The sequence below is a fragment of the Callorhinus ursinus genome, unplaced genomic scaffold (genome assembly GCF_003265705.2).
Source record: "Callorhinus ursinus isolate GAN/ISIS: 27379988/994484 unplaced genomic scaffold, GSC_fseal_2.0 scaffold28, whole genome shotgun sequence".
In the NCBI taxonomy this organism is placed as follows: Eukaryota; Metazoa; Chordata; class Mammalia; order Carnivora; family Otariidae; genus Callorhinus; species Callorhinus ursinus.
In genome coordinates, this window is record NW_027397090.1 from 21149136 (window position 1) to 21166201 (window position 17066).

Below are 17066 nucleotides of genomic sequence, written 5' to 3' on the forward strand. Positions count from 1 at the left end.
ATCAAGACTAAGGAAACAAGAAGATGTTGGAATGAAATCTTCAAAGTGATGAAATAAAACACTTGTCAACCTACAATTCCATGTCTAGCAAATACATTCTTTCAGAAAGACATAGTACATAAATCTTTTCAGATACACACACCCACAAAGATCTGGTCACCAGTAGTCCCCCATTAAAGCAATTACTAAAAAGTGTTCTTCAGTCAGAAGAACATAACCCTGACCCTGACCGAAGACTGACGCTGTGGGACAGAATGAGCAGAGCTGAAAGGGTAAATGACTAGGTGACCTGAAAGCCCTGGCTCTCAGGTGGGGCAGGGCGACCCCCCGCCCCTCAGGATACATCGGGTAACGTGTGAAGACGCTTTCGCTTGTCAGAGTCGAGGGAAAGGTGCTGGTTGCATCTATGGAGCAGAGGCCAGAGATCCTACCAAATATGCAAAGGCCAGCCCCCCCACAAAAGAGTTATCTAACCCAAATGTCAAAAGTGCTAAGGTTGAGAGAGCCTGACTTAAATGAACAATCATCATCATCATCCCCTTCTGAGGACTTGACATATATAAAAAATTAATATATGGACACAGCACTTGTACTGGGACGAGGCGACTGGAGGTAAAGCTGTCCCTTGCACTGTCCAGGAAGAAGAAAAGGTATAGTTTATATTTATATTAAGAGTTGATAAGTTGAGATGTATGTGGTAATCTCTACAAAGAGAACAGTAAAAAGTATAAATTATAGTAACAGAACAATAAAAACTCAGTAATCAATTTTAAAACCAATTTCTTTCTTTTTTTTTAAAGATTTTATTTATTTATTTGAGAGAGAGAATGAGAGAGATAGAGAGCATGAGAGGGAAGAGGGTCAGAGGGAGAAGCAGACTCCCCGCCGAGCAGGGAGCCCGACGCGGGACTCGATCCCGGGACTCCAGGATCATGACCTGAGCCGAAGGCAGTCGCTTAACCCACTGAGCCACCCAGGCCCAAAAACCAATTTCAATTTTAAAAAGCAAGCAAGAATGAAAAAAAGAACAACCAACCAACCAGAGAACAGGCAGGACAAGTAGAAAGCAAATAGAAAATAGATCTAAACCTAAAAAAAGGTAGTAGCATAAGATATAGTGAACAATTCTATTTGTTTCAATATATATGTTCGTATATGTATATATACGAAAAATTCCCACAAAAAATGGACTAAACCAGAGGGTGGAAAACTAGGGCCCGTAGGCCATATTCTGTTTTTTTAAACAAAGTACCACCGAACATAGTCCTGTGCATCTGTTTACTTACTGCCTGGAGCTACTTTGGGCTATAACATCAAAGCTGAGTGGTTTCAACAGGGACTGTTGAACCTCAAAGCCTAAAATATTTACCTTTTGAACCTTAAAGAAAAAGTGTGTCTATCCTTGTACCAAACTATGAGTTATGGTTAAGGCAACACATCTTTTCTGCCTTATAAACATATGCGTCATTTTGAGTTTTTAAAATATATCCTTTTACAAATTTAAACATCTTAAGAAACCACTGATAAAGAATGTAAACTCTGGAGAGAGAAAACTGTGTGAACATGGCTTGTATCTTTATTTTTTAATTTATTTTATTTTTTTTAAGTTTATTTATTTAAGTAATCTCTACCCCGACATGGGGTTTGAACTCATGATCCCGAGATCAAGAGTCGTGTATTTTTCCAAATGAGCTAGCCAGGTGCCCCGTGGCTTGTATCTTTAAATCTCTTTTGGGCTTTCCTATGGACAACAAACTAGAGCCCGCCCTAAAGAAGACCTTGCTGACGGAGCTGCCTGAGCACCAAAGATAGAGTCCGCCAGTACTGGGAAGGAGGAGACTTCATGGACTCGCTGCAAGTCTGAGTGGTACACAGTGGAGCACCATTATAAATGACTGAGGTTGCTAAGAAAGCTTCACCTGAGCACAACAGAATACAAACTGGAAGTAGGATCATCCATCAAGGAACGCTCAGTTCTGGCCACAAAAAACAGAGCAAAAGAAAACAGCATCTAAGAGTTAAGAGAAAACCTTGGGAAAGAGATCACCGTATGGAAATGGTTTGTTCATAAGTTATCACTAAAAGGCTCCACCTAGTTATAATTCATTAGATTTTGCCTGTAAGCAGTGTGCGACTATCTATGAAAAACCTCTGTGTCTGTTCCTCTAAACTAGGACGTGGTGGGCCCGCCGGTCCCTTGTCGCGGTGGGCGGTCATGGGCTCTGTAAGACATCCAGCAGCGTCCAGTCCCCCACACACATGGGGAGTCGGCAGCGCCCCTCCCAACGGTAACTAGTGAAGGAAGTCCAGACACTGCCAAGTATCCCTGGGGGCAACGCCGTCTCTGGCTGAGAAGCACTGTTTTCAGTGGTGGGCTGGCAAACTTGGCCTCAAAGGATTTTTTAGCTTTTGCAGGCCGTATGTTAGCATTTGTTGAAACCACCCAACCACACCCTTTAGTGGAAAAGCCACCAGAAGTAGTGCACAGATAAATGAGCATGGCTGCTCAATAAAGCTTCATGTATGAATATTGAAATTTTAACTTCACAGGATATCATGAATTCTTCTTCTTCTTTTAAATCTTAAAACCATTTAAAAACATAAAAGCCACTTTGGCTTGTAGGCTATATTTAAAAACAAGCAGCAGATGGCTCCGTGTGGCCTCCGGTCTCCAATGTCCTGACCACTGATCTAACCTGTCAACCCCAGAGCCTGGTCTGGGACAAGGACTCCACCTCGAGGAAAGTGTGAGCCCGTACAACCCACTAAGAGGTTCACGCCGGTGGGGATTTTGTTCATTTTGTGACTTAGATGTGTGATCCCATATAGCCACCATCTCACCCTGACATCAAGGTGGTAGCCCAATCCAAATATAGTGGTGAGGACATTTGAAAATTAAAGTGCACTTATTTAAAGTGAGCCTCTAAAACCATAACCACAATCAAGATAATGGATATATCCATCATTCCCAAAGGCTCCCCCATGACCCTCGGTAATCTCCTAGGCATGCTGGACTGCCAAACCCCTGTCCCTGCCTTGAGGCAACCACTGATATGCTTTCCCTACAGAAGTTTGCGTTTTCTACAAATGGAATCGCATGTATATCCTTTTGTGTAAGGCTTCTTTATTCCACATAAGTATTCTGAGATTTAACCACTGTTGTTGCTATGTGGTGTTCCACTGTCTGGATATATTGCAATTTGTTTATCCACTAACATGCTGCTAGACATTTGGACGGCTCCACTTTTTGTCTAACACAAAGCAAGCTGCCATGAACATGCACATGTAAGTCTGTGTGTGGACATATGTTTTCATTTCTCTTGGGTGAATATCTAGCAGCAGAATGGCTGGGTAAATGGTAGGTGGACGCTGAGCTTCTGAAGAAACTGCCAAACCATTTCCCAGTGTTCATGCGGTTTTGCATTACCAACAGCATTTTATGAGAACCCTAGTCACTGCACACATTCGTCAGCACTTGCCGTGGCCTGTCTTTCGAATTTTAGCCATTCTGTTTGATGTGTGCTGCTATCTCCCTGAGGTTTTCATCTGCGTTTCCCTAATGACTAATGATTTTGAACACCCTTTCAGGTGCTTATTTGCCATTTGTGTATCTTCTTTGGTGATGTGTGTTCAAAACTTTGGGCTTTCAAAAACTGGGTTTTCTTTTCATGACTGAACTTAAGACCTTCTTTATTCTTGATACAAGTCCCTTCTTGAATAATTATTCTGCAAACATTTTCCGCAGTACGTGGCATTTTCCTATTGTTAACAATGTCTTTTAAAGAGAAAAAGCTTTTGATATTGATGAAGTCCAATTAAAAAATACATACTTCTTGCTTTTTACTGCTGTTAAATCCAAGGTTACCAGAATTTTGTCCTAAGTTTTCTTCTACAAGTTTTCCACTTTGTGCTCTTATATTTATGATCTATTTTCTGTACTGTACATGGTTACACACTCATTCTAGTATCATGTGTTGAAAAGATCGTCCTTCCTACATTAGATCACCTTGGCACTACTGCTGAAAACCAGCTGCCTGTGCAGGTTTGGTGTCCCACTGATGACTTGTCTATCTCAACACCAGCATCACACTATCGTCACTCCCCCCCCTTAGGGTAAGTGTTGATACCAGGTAATGCTATTCCTCCAAATTTGTTCCTCTCTCTTCCAAAGTTGCTTTGGCTATTCTAGGCTCTTTACATGTCCAAAGAAATTTTAGAATCACCTTGTCATTAAAAAAAAAAAAAGAAAAAAAAAAGCCTGCTGGACCAGCTTTGCAACAAATCTAGGTTAACTTCACAGAACTGAGAATTTAAACCTGAGTCATCTGACCTACATCCACTGTATGTGTCCCCTATATAGTTCTTTTTCCATTTACCTCAGCAACACTTCATAGTTTTCAGGGCCGCAATCTTGTACGTCTTTTGTCAGAAGTATCTTCAAGTATTTCACATTTTTATGCCTTTATAAGCGGTGTTGTATTTTTAACTTAACTTTCTTATTGCTGTTAGCATATAGAAATAATCTTGATTTTTGTATATTGATTTTATATACATCAATTTCTTTTCCTGTCTGGACGCATTTTGTTTCTTGGTCTTACATTACTATACTGACTAGAACATCTAATAAAATGTTGACTAGAAGTGGTGAGACCAGACATCCCTTCATTGTTCCTGATCTTAAGGGGAAAACATTATATTTCAAAATTAAGCACAGTGTTAGAGATAAGTTTTTTATATATGACAATTCTCAGATTTAGGTACACAGCAAGTTAAAATCAACAAAACTACATTGACACATCACTATCACCAAGTCCATAATTTACGTTACAGTTCACTCTTGGTAGTGTACATTCTATGGATTTGGACAAATGTGTAATGATAGGTATCCATCACTACAGGATTATGCAGAGTATTCTCACTGCCCTAAAAATCCTCTGTGCTCCATCTATGCATTCTTCCCCCTGGCAGCAACCGATCTTTTTGCTCTCTACAGATTTGCCTTTTCCAGAATGTCACAGAGTTGGAATAGTACAGTACTGGCCTTTTCAGATTGGCTTCTTTCACTTAGTGATGTGCATTTATTTCTTCCATGTCTTTTCACGGCCTAGTAGCCCATTTCTTTTTAGTGCTGAATAGTACTCCCTTGTGTGGATGGACCACTGTTTATCTATCCACCTACTGAAGGACATCTTGGTTGCTTCTAAGTGTGCTGTAAACATCAGCGTGCAGGACTTTGTGTGGACATGTCTTCAACTCTCTTGGGTAAATACCAAGGAGCATGACTGCTGTGTTACGTGGTAAGAGTGTGTTTGGTTTCTAAGAAACTGCCAAACTATCTTCCCAAGTGGCTGTGCCACTATGCATTCGCTCTAGTCATGAATGTGAGTTCCTGCTGCTCCACATCCTTCTTGGCATTTGGCATTTTGGCCATTCTAATAGATGTGTAGTGGTATCTCATTGTTTCTGTTTGTTTTTTCTTTAGAGAGAGTGTGCAAGCGGGAGGGAGGGGCAGATGGAGAGAGAAAGAATCTCAAGCAGACTCTGTGCTCAGCACAGGGCCCGAAGCAGCACTCAGTCTCACAACCCTCAGATCGTGACCTGAGCTGAAATCAAGAGTGGGCTGCCCAACTGACTGAACCACTCAGGCGTCCCATCTCAGTGTTTTAACCTACAATCTGTCTACTATTTTTAAAATCTGTACTTGAGACAGGAGAGCAGAAACTGTAGATGATGACTGTACATTTATCTTCTTCGCAGTTCCACTTATTCCTTCATGCTGTTTGGAAGCTGTATTATTCAGTGTATAAAGGTTTGAGATTGTTTTGTCTTCGTGAAGAACAGACCCCTGTATCATTACACGATGGCTCTCTTCATGCTTGGCATCTGTGTTTCTCTATCTTACCTACTTCATCTTATGTTAATATACACATTCCACTTTTCGTTAGTTTTACCATGATATAAATTTTCCCATCCTTTTAATTTTAACCCATTTGCATCTTTCTATTTAGCACGAGTTTCTTACAGGCAGCAATGGGTCCTGCTTTTTAAAAAAAATCTAATCTGGGGGGTGCCTGGGTGGCTCAGGAGGTTAAGTGTCTGCCTTTGGCTCAGGTCATGTTCCCCGCTCCGTGGGGAGCCTTCTTCTCCCTCTCCATCTGCTGCTCCCCCTGCTTGTGCTCTCTGTCAAATAAATCAATCAATTAAAAAAAAAAAATCTAACCTGGCAGTCTTTGCTTTTTAATTGTGGCATTTAACCAATTTATGTTTAACGTGATTTATATAAATACGTTTTGGATTATTTTTATTACTCCATTTGATCTCCTTTATTACCTTATTTGCTATAACTTTTTTTGTTTAGTGGTTATCTTAGGGCTTCAAGCATGCATCTTTAACTTATTACAGCTTATCTTCAAGTGACGTTATTCCACTTCATAGCAAAGAACCTTAAACAGTATGTGCACACATCTCCTCCTCCTTTATGTTTCTGTTCTCATACATTTTAATTCTACTTATGTTATAAACCCCAAAGTACAGTATTATTACATGAACACAATCTTTATGGACGACTTCTCCCGCACCTTTGTGTGCCTGCTATGTTTTCTCCAGACTCCCGGCCACCTGTTGGGTTCTCTGGAACATGGTCACATGATGGCACATGGTTTGATCCTTCAGAGATACTTGCTGTTCAGTTTTGTTAAACGGGACTAGAGCAGCCGTTAGTCTGTGTGTGTGGGGGGGGGACTGTTTCCCTTGCTGTACCAGTGCCCTTTTGAACACTCTGCCTGATGCCCTGTGAAGTGCAGGTTTTCCACTCCGACTGGCAGGCACCCAAACTCTGGCCAGCCTTTTACAAGCCCCAGGGATTTTCCCTTTTGTCCGTTACAGTAGTTCTTCCTGCAGTGTCAAGAAGTTCACTCAACAGACATGCTAATCAGGACTCAGCGGAAGACCTGAGGTCTCTGGAAGGCTTTACTAGGGCAGCTCTCCTCTCTCTACTCTGCCCTGCAAACTCTTAGCTCCCTGAAATCCCAAGGGATTTTCAACTCGGGGAGCCCAGGACTCTGGCAGGATCCCCTCCCTGAGCATGGAAAAGAACTGCCTCAGGCTGTGTGTGAGACCAGTCACAGGGCTCACCTTGGACTCCCCTCCCCCCCGCCCACCTCCCCACCCTCCCAGGGTTCAAGGTCCTGTGCTACTTCATACCTAAGGTTTGGAGAAAAACGCAGCCTCATGTTTTTATCCTAATTTTAAGTTATCTCGGGTCGGGTCTCTGTTACTCCATTTTGGCTAGAAGCAGAAGTCAGATTTGAGTTTTGTCACAAAACTGCTATAATGGCTGACGGGTTCTCTATAAAGTGACCGTGAACTAACGTCCAGCTTCTCCAGGAGTCGCTGCTTCTCAGAGCCACTCTGGTCACTAATCGTGTAACTTGAAGGAATGTCAGCCACACAGGGATGGCAACCCCACAGCTCATGTTCTTGGCCTTCTGGTGATGTACATATGGAAGAATATAAAAAACAGGTCTGTGAGTGACATCTGTACTTAGGCAAAGAACTATGGTGGCAACCCTGTGTTTGCTACAACCACTGTAGGTTTCTGCTGACAGAAGTCACAGTACTTGGCTAGACTGGTACTGATCACCCCCAGTCCCTACACATTTGGGGGGTGGGCACTGTGTGGCACGAGGAAGGTCTCGCCTCACCGCCCAGTACATGGTTTTCCATTCAGACACCCTTTGGGGTTCCTACAACCTGCCCACAGGTTTTGAAGCAGACCTGTAATATAGCAGCGTCTGATGTCAGTAGAGCACTTCACTTCATGCAGAAAGGTTGAACCCAATGCTTACAGGGTCTCTTGTCTATTTCCTAAGGTCCCAGCCAGATTGCTGGGTTCACGGTCTGTGGCCATGTTTTTGGCCCTTGGAGCTTTCAGAATCCCTCAATTTTGATCTCTGTACACAACATCACTTTAAACCTTTACCATTCCTGCCAGGGTGACGTTTTCTGAAATTTAACAGTTTTGTACTGACTGTCAGAGGTGACCAAGGCAGGTTGATAGGAATGGGGTAAATCTCATCACCAAGCAAGACTGCCACTTTAGCCAATGATCCTGGGTCCGCAGCCCTGAGGTTTCAGATTCTCCTCCACACACCCTGCCTCCATCTTGGGGTAGTGACAGCAAGGGAATCTAAGTGAAGAATATAGAAGGGATAGATGCCAGGCAGGGGCGAAGGGGGGGACACTGGTTCTCAGCTTAGGGGGCAATGGATGCCACACAGACCTTCCTTGCAGGACTAGCCACGGGCCAAAGTGTGTGGCCAGGTGAATCCTTCAACCAGCTCCTACAATCAATCACCTTGCAGAGGGTTTCTCTTTACTTTTTGTGCTACCTGACTTTATAGGGCCTGGACCAACGTGTCTGACCACAGTGCCACAACCACATGTCTCTTCATCACCAGGAGGTATAAGTAGTCATTTCTCTGATACATTTTTCATTTTTACAACATGCAGGGCCCTGTGCTGCTCTTGAGGCCAGCTAATTAAGAATTACTCTTTGTCTTACATCTTTACAACTGATGCTAGTTTGCTGTTACAATTATAAAGCTAGAGGATAGAAGAACCAAACAGCAGAGCAGGGGGGACAGGGCCGTGGGCGGCCCAAGTCAGAGGATGATCTGGCACATAGGTCATCGACCCTGGGTAACCTCTGAAGACACAGCACAGCGGTGTAGAGAGGGCTCAGCAAGCCGCGGCTTAGAGGCCGAGTCCAGCGAACTGTTGTGGTCACTGGAGTTTTACTGGCACACACGTTTGCGCACCATGGTCTGTTCTCGCACTTCAAGGGCCAAGTGAGGTAGTCATGACAGTGTGTGAAAGCCTCGAATATTTAGTATCTGGTTTTTCACAGAAAAAGTCGGCTCATGCCTGTTCTAGAGGTCAAGATACTCAAAGTTCTTTGATCCTGACAGAAGAATTCTACATTCTGATTTGGCAGTAATACAGTAGCATACAGCCCACAAATTAAATTTGTCATGTCTCCAAGATGCTATTGAGGCATACAGGCAATAATATGCCAATTTTCAAAGGAAAAATTAGGCACCATTAAATCTGAAATCCTGCTTCCTTCTCATTCTAGAAACTGGATGGTGAAAAAGCAAACATGAAGTTTGCAGGTTTCCTTTGTTTCCTTCTGCTTATCATTTTTCAAACTGATTTTGGACAAAATGAAGAAACGCCTAGGAAGCAACGGAGGAAGGTGTATTACAGGAGACCAAGGAAAAGCTCCTCACCTGCCCACAGGTCCAGTGGGCAGCTGGGGATCCAGCAGGTGATGGTCACACCAGCAGCAACAATTCCCATGCTTAACTTGGATTACAGCACAGAGGAAAAGTCTGACTCCTTTTCAAGTTTTCTTGGAGTAGAATCAAGTTATAACGTGTTACCAGGTAAGAAACCAGTAAGAGAGAGAGCGGGGAGAGAAACAGAACCTCCATGAAGATAATTTCCCCCCAAAATGTTTTCAAGTTATTATATATGTTATTAATATAGCATATTTTAAGTTATATTTTCAAGTTAATATGCATTAAATATATTTTTCAAGTTATTATAATATCAAGATATTCTACTGTATCTTTTGGTTTAGTCTACAATGATAAGTTTTGAAATAATTTAAAATTTCATTTATGGAATGTAATTATAATACAAAATTATTGGAAAACAAAAAAATAATTAGCTATCCCACAATTATATTTATAAAACCATAGTTACTATTTTGGTTTATTAATTTCTAGTCTGTTTTTTATGCCATGTATTTCAAATAATTGGATTCATAATATAGATAATATACATGTAAGGTTGTAACCTGCTTTTTCATTTATAATGATAGATCATCTGGGATATTGAAAAATTATTCAAATGATTCTATGGATATATGGCTGTTAACTATTTTCCACCAAAATATCTTCAACCAAAAGTGGCATTAAGCCACTGAATTTATTTTATGCAGACCAACTACTGGGTGGGGCTGGGAGGGAGGGAGCGCATGTGGGAGCCCATCTCAGGGTGGGATGTGGAGACAGCGGCTCATTAAACAAAGGACAGGCATCACAAATGACACGAGGTCGGAAGGGTATCATGTCCTCTAACATTCCGATCCAAGTAGGCTGTGTGATGGCCGCCTTGGTGGACACACTCACCCACATGTCTATGACTCTGTGCGTAGGGAAATGGAGATACTTCGAAAACACTCCACAAGGGACGGCACTGATGGCCTGTGAGCTAGTGCTCAGTAACACAGTAACTCTGAAGAAAGGGTCAGTTGCAATGTCTGGCTCTGCCTTCCCCGTCTGCACGCTGGGAAGGGTGAGACGTGGGCTCATCTTCGGTGCCCTTCCTGCTCTCTGCCCTCTGGCACCCGATGGAACCACACAGCTGTGTGTCTTCAGAATTTAGGTATGGCTGTATCATCTGCTTTGCTCAATGTAATGAGACACTTTTAGGGCTCGTGTGGGATTCCCAACCTCCCGTTCCTCTGCTTTGGCTATCAGGGCAGGCTGCTTGGAGATGCAGAAGCCTGCTGGTCGCCTCTGGGACCATCAGGAGCACAGCCCCTGTGTGCCCACGTCGGACACATGGCACAGAGAAGAAATCACTGAGACTTGGGGGTGGGTTGTTGCTGCTGTATAACTTAGTCACCCCAGCAGATACAGTATGGAGGCGCAGCTCAGAGTCAGTTACCAGGAGGAGGTCAGTCTCAGAGGCTGAGAGCAGAGCACACGGAAGCTGCTCTGGGGTCCCTTCTCTGGGGTCTATTTACCCCACTGTTTATGCCACTCTTGTGTGATGCTGGCAGTCCAACTTTACACTGTGCTAACCGTCATGCACAGGTGCTGGTGACCACACAGGGAGTTTACCAGCTCCGGCTTCTCTTCCAGGAAGGAAAGGACACTGTCTGGTTAATGGGATGACCATGTACAACCGAGCGGTGTGGTCTCCTGAGCCGTGCACCACCTGCCTCTGCTCGAATGGAAGAGTGCTTTGTGACAAAACTAAGTGCCACCCTCCGACGTGCCCCCAAACAGTTACACCTGAAGGAGAGTGCTGCCCAGTCTGCTCTGATGCTGGTATAAGTATTTACCAAAACACGGTATTACGTGTGACTGAGTCTTCAACATCCATTGTTTTTATTTTGTTACTACCTGAAGTTTTAAATTATGGTAAACTAGTCATTAAGACTGGCACAGTGATGATAAACAGAGAAGTTATTTGGGAAAATGGATGGTGGGAGGCAGAAAAAAAGATCTTGGCTTCATAGTTCCAGCTCTGTCAGATTGAGTAAACCTGACCAGGCCACACTGCCCACTGACGCTTGCTTTAGAGAAGCAGTGGCAGAATCTACAGAGCCAACAGTCCCCAAGTGTCCTGTGAGGGAAGTGTCCTCTACTTAGTCTCTTACTCGGAGTAGCTCCCTTAATCCAACTCAGTGTGGGCACAGTTAAGACCACGAACAAAGGCAAGGAACTCCTGATGAACAAAGGGAGAGGGGTCTGCACCTAGAGTGAAGAAAGCCCAAGGCCCCAGTCTACCTGCATTCATTACCGCTCGGGAAATCTGGGGAAATGCAGGATTGTGGCCCTGGAGCAGTGCCTGTCTCTCGGGGACACTGCTTCCTGCAGAGGGTCATGCCGCGGGGCCTGCTGGATGCTCGCCGTCCCTGCTCTCTTGGGGCTCATACCTGAGGGACAAGTGAAGTGACTCTCAAGAGGGAGGGCCAGCCAGTGCCTTCTGGAATAGATACACATGTGCTAAATGATTTAACAGGAAGGGACAGAGACAGCTTCTCTTGTCTACAATCAAGGCAGATTGTTTTCCACGCACACAGGAGAGTCTCAGGGTGGGTGTCAACACAACACAACTTAGAATAGTTAGGAATTGCATTTTGGCTTAAACTACCAATTATTTTACTAAGATATTATGCCTTTAAAAAATGTTAGTAAATACACAGGCAAGATTCAGAAATTATCAGACATTTTTCAAAGGACTTGGAATAATCTTGAAATGCTGTGGTTATTTTGGAAAGATAAACTTGGATATACAGGAAGGATTTTAAATGTTTCAATATGATAGCTTTAGCTTCCCTTTCCTAATTTTTTCCTATTTTCCTTTTGCATGTTCTGCCATGGATGTGAAAAAATAACTCACTGACTTTATAATATATACTGGATTGACATCTCAAGTAATTCCTTCAAATAGTTACATTTTCTGGGTGATCTAGGTATAGTATTAAATAAAAGCATGGCAACGACTTAGGAAATCTGCCAGCGCTAGTGCTCACTTCTCCCAGAGCTCCTGTCACTGTCCGGCCCTCCCTACTTTATGCTAATTACACACGCAGGTGAACACCTGCCACTGGCCATTCTGCTCCCATCATCATATGGTGATGGAAAGTACTGACATGCATGCCTTTGACTTAAAACAGCATCATCAGAATCCAGGAGGCCTCCCATAAGTGTCAAGTAGTAAAAATTTAAGTAGAGAGTCTGGGAGGGAGAAAGAGGCGAGCTTTCTATAGTCCTGAATTTCAGAAGATGCTTTTGGGCCTATGGGGCTGAAAGAAAATCAGAAAAAAAATAGTAACAAATCTACAACAAAAGCCAGTTTCACTACCACAAGCAAGTAAAATACATGTTTCATTTTTTCATGTTTGATGGTACAGATTTTTACATTATCAACAACCTTGATTAAGTGAACAGTATCTATTGTAAAGGTCACACCTCATCGTATCGTAACCTCACACAGGACTGCTTACCATTTTGCATCATGTGGCAATATTATTTCCTCTTTATTACCGGGTAGCAAGATATTTTAGTAAAAACAGATATTAAGGCCACAGGAAGAAACAAAAATCGCTTAAAACAAATCTTATAAAATAGAAATAAAATTACTTTTAAAACTATTCAAGCAAAAATTCCAAAACGCATTTCACATTTAAATTGCACTCAAACACCTGGAGGGAATAATGTTTACTAACCTCACTTTCACTATGATTTTTCCTTTTAATATGTTACACCTCGACCCTGCCGTGTCTTCCCTGCGCGGCCAGCGGCCTCCCGTCCGCGGCTCAGTGGTGCAACATTAAGTGACAGAGGTGAATTTTCAGGGGATTCTTCAGAACAAAGAGAACCTACCAACGTACCTCGCAAGCAACTGCCACCTCGTCGGGTGGAAATGGACCAAGTGTTGCAAAAAGAGGAGCTTCGATTTGAGGAGGATGAAGAAGAAAGTAAAGGAGATAAAGAAAAGGGGCAAAAGAAACAGACCCGTGGCCCGGGGGAGCAGGGGAGACCCCTCAGCGAGGGGTGCAGCGGAGAAGAGGCGGAGAGGGCCCGCGCAGAGGGCAGGCGGGCCCACCCACAAGGACACCCAGCGAGGGAGGAGGCAGGCGAGGGCGGGAACGACGAGAAGGGGGGCCGGGACCAGGAGCATGACAGCGCCCTCAGAGGAGACGTGTTCAGGGCACCCTCCGGAGCCCTGGCCCTCCCTCCTCCCAGGGGCAGGCCACCTCTGCCCAGCGGGTGCTCCCTGTCCTACAGGACCATCAGCTGCATCAGCGCCGGCCTCACACAGATACCGCCGCTAACAGCACCAGAGATAACAAGCCTGGAGCTCGTTGGTAAGAGATGCGGACGTCTGTTCTGTTCTGTGCTTTACAAGCAAGCAATTCTCCTTGCCCTGTGAATGTCGTAGCTTTGTCTTTTTTAAAAAGCTTTTTTTAAAAAAAGATTTTATTTATTTTTATTTATTTGACACAGAGAGAGAGAGAGTGAGAGCACAAGCAGGGGGAGAAGCCGGCGGGCAGAGGCAGAGGGAGAAGCAGGCTCCCCGCGGAGCAGGGAGCCCGACGTGGGGCTCGATCCCAGGGCCCAGGGACCAGGACCTGAGCCGAAGGCAGACGCTTACCTGACTTAAGCCACCCAGGTGCCCCTGAATGTCATATTTTAATTTCATAATATAAATTGATCCCAAACAGACTAACTGCACAATCTACAATCATATACATAAGCTTTGTAGAAGAGATAGCATGGTTAAGTATAAAGCAAATTTCTCCAAACCAAAGCATGATTTCCCATTGACTTTTTCCCTAAAGTCAGCTTTACTGAGGTATAATTGGCATGCAGTAAAACTTATTTTTAGCATGTTCTTCTCTGAGCTTTGACAGATGTGTACAGTTGCATAACCACGCCCACAGTCAGGACACAGGACGTTTCTGTCACCTCCCCATGCTCCCTCGCGCCCCTCCTTCTACCAGCCCTGTCTCTGCTGAGGTGATGGGTCGCTTCCAGTTTGGGGCAACTATACATACAGTTCCATAAATATCCATACCCAGAGGTTTGGGTGGACCTAGTTTTCTGTTCATTAAGGTGCACACCCAGGAGTGGAAATGCTGAGTGACAGAGTAAATGTGCATTTAGCTTCCCAAAGGTGGCTGTGGCTCTTCTGCTAGACGCTGCTCTGTATCCTGTCTCTTGCCTTTCCCTCCTTTTAGCCATTCTGGTGGGCATGCAACGGTCCAGTCCTCCTCCAGGCCTCAGAACTGCTGGGAGGTTCTGAGCAGAGGAACGGCAGACCAAGTGTGTGTGTGAGGCTGGCTGGTGGGGGGACCCTGGGTGTGCGTCCATTTGGGAGACAAGACCCACACCCCGGGAGGCCCTGGAGGCACAGGGGTGAGAGAGTCTGAATGGGGTTTCAGACATGTCTCAGGGGCAATCACAGAAATAAACTACCAGAGAAATAATAAGTAAATGACCTTATAAATACTTGATAGACCAAGTCTGATGCCTTGGTTCAGGCTGGCCAGTCTGTGCTAGGACACCATACTCAGATGACCCCCTAGGTAAGTCTCTCATGCCCAGCAGTTCACACCCCAACAACGTCCCCTCCACCACAGTCGGTATGTCAGCTGTGCTCCGCCATAAGAAAACCCACGAACAATGAATGCCGTGCTCAGTCACACTATTGTGGTTTTGAGAAGGTCACCACACCACATGGTTTCTATAGTACTCACTATTTTTGGTGAGCTTACGTTCTGGGTTTAAAATCATCAACTACTGGGGCGCCTGGGTGGCTCATTCATTAAGCTCTGCCTTCGGCTCAGGTCATGATCCCAGGGTCCTGGGATCGAGCCCCACATCGGGCTCCCTGCTCGGCGGGGAGCCTGCTTCTCCCTCTCCCACTCCCCCTGCTTGTGTTCCCTCTCTCGCTGTGTCTCTCTGTCAAATAAATAAATAAAATCTTTAAAATCATCAACTACTGCACTTAACCAAATGTGAAAACAAGATCCCATAAATTTAAAGCATGTAGGAACTTACAATTGTGTGGATCCAATCTGTATAACATCCAATCTGGAGGCCCCCTGAGCTCCTGATTTAGAGAAGGAAATTTCAGAAAGGTAGGTGATAGGGCAGGATTTCTGGCTCAGGGTCTGGGACATGTCAACAGGAAGACCAGTTTCTATGTAAGCTTCCAGAAATACATCTGTTATAAAATGCATAATGCTAACAGAATTGTCTAGCAAACCACATTCTAGTTGTTTTCACAGCAGCTTCACCTAAAACAGGACGGCCTCAAGCACAGCAAGTCCTCTGAGCAGAGGATCTGGCCCCAGGCTGGTGTTCTCTGCACTTGCATTTGCTTATACAGATGCTGTCCTAGTGATGAGTACTGCTTTCTCCTCTGAGTCGAGCTCCCTTGCTATCTGCGGATGTTCATGAACACACATATGCGCCCGTTTGTGCACAGGGGCCTAAACCACAACTGCTGTGTTTTCTAGGCAATTCCATCACCAGCATTCCCGATGGAGCATTCAACGGACTACCAAATTTGGAAAGGCTTGATCTGAGCAAAAACAACATCACCTCCACAGGCATAGGGGCAAAAGCATTCAAGGTAAATACACACTCCAGGTGAAGAAGCATCCCTTTGCACAGTTCTGTGCTAGCTGCAGGGCAGGGAGCGAAAGGGACGTGCTTTCACTATAGCTTCCTCCTAAGTCAAGAAAGTTTCCTCTCTGACGTTCCTAAACTCTTCAGTCTTACCTTGATTCCAGTCTGTTGTTTTACATGATTCTAGCTGGTTTTTCAAGGCTTTACCCTTACAGCACCTACAACAGCAAAACGACAAAACTAATGTTTTGAACTTATGGAGCAGCTTCTCCCCAAGCAGCTGAAAATATGTGGAAATATGGTCTCTTAGTACATGAGGTATTTCCAGGAATAAAGGACAGCTTATCTGGAAACTCCATTAACATTTTCAGCCCAGAAAGAGATTCGCTATTTTGTGCCGAGGGCAAGACCTGATGAACATGTGAACAGGAGGAGGCTGTGGAAACACAAGCAGGCTCAGATGAAAGCAGAGGGAATGGTGGGGGAAAGACGAGGGAGAGAGACAGCAAACAGCATAGAATCAGCCTCTGCAAGACTTGGGTGTGACTAAAATATTTTCGAAAAAGCATAAGAGAATCAAGGAGTTTCAGAGAAGCAAGAAAGGCAGGGTCTGGGTATGTAAACAAATACACTCATGTGCCCTTTTAGGAAGCCCAGTGAAACAGGGGCGCCTGGGTGGCTCAGTTGTTGAGCGTCTGCCTTCGGCTCAGGTCGTGGTCCCGGGGTCCTGGGATCGAGCCCCGCGTCGGGCTCCCTGCTCCGCGGGAAGCCTGCTTGTCCCTCTCCCACTCCCCCTGCTTGTGTTCCCTCTCTCGCTGTGTCTCTCTCTGTCGAATAAATAAAGAAAATCTTAAAAAGAAAAAAAAAATCCCAGTGAAACCTACTACATCCCACTAGGCCAAACTTTATGCCCTTTATGACCCTTCGTACAAATCCCTGGGCTTGTGTCCCCGTTCAAGTCACAGATGTGTCCCTGTCATACTACAGCTGGGACTCACTGTTTTATCAGAAAGAAAGACACACAGGAAAGTGTCTCCTTTTCTTGTTTTGGGGTCCTCTGTCCCATTCCCAAACTGCTCAGGTCTGACCAAGTGCCCTGAGGTGAATCATCCGTGTGGCGCTCCG

The 17066-nt window shown here is 44.5% G+C and overlaps 2 protein-coding genes across 6 annotated transcripts in view; one reads left to right on the forward strand and one right to left on the reverse strand.

The window, feature by feature from the left end:
• CENPP (centromere protein P) overlaps positions 1-17066 on the reverse strand; it is a 229887-nt gene that overhangs the window by 42596 nt on the left and 170225 nt on the right. The window lies entirely within an intron of this gene.
• Positions 1-17066, forward strand: part of ECM2 (extracellular matrix protein 2) — a 32740-nt gene that overhangs the window by 3585 nt on the left and 12089 nt on the right. Inside the window, exons 1-5 of one of the 3 annotated variants that reach the window (XM_025891753.2) lie at positions 8390-8462; positions 9137-9446; positions 10935-11123; positions 13103-13672; positions 15830-15945. In XM_025891753.2, the coding sequence (XP_025747538.1) occupies positions 8442-8462; positions 9137-9446; positions 10935-11123; positions 13103-13672; positions 15830-15945 (1206 nt within the window). In that variant the 5' untranslated portion in view covers positions 8390-8441. Of the gene's footprint in view, positions 1-8389; positions 8463-9136; positions 9447-10222; positions 10453-10934; positions 11130-13102; positions 13673-15829; positions 15946-17066 lie in introns of those variants that run through there. The other 2 variants (XM_073878248.1, XM_073878247.1) reach the window with 2 other exon arrangements.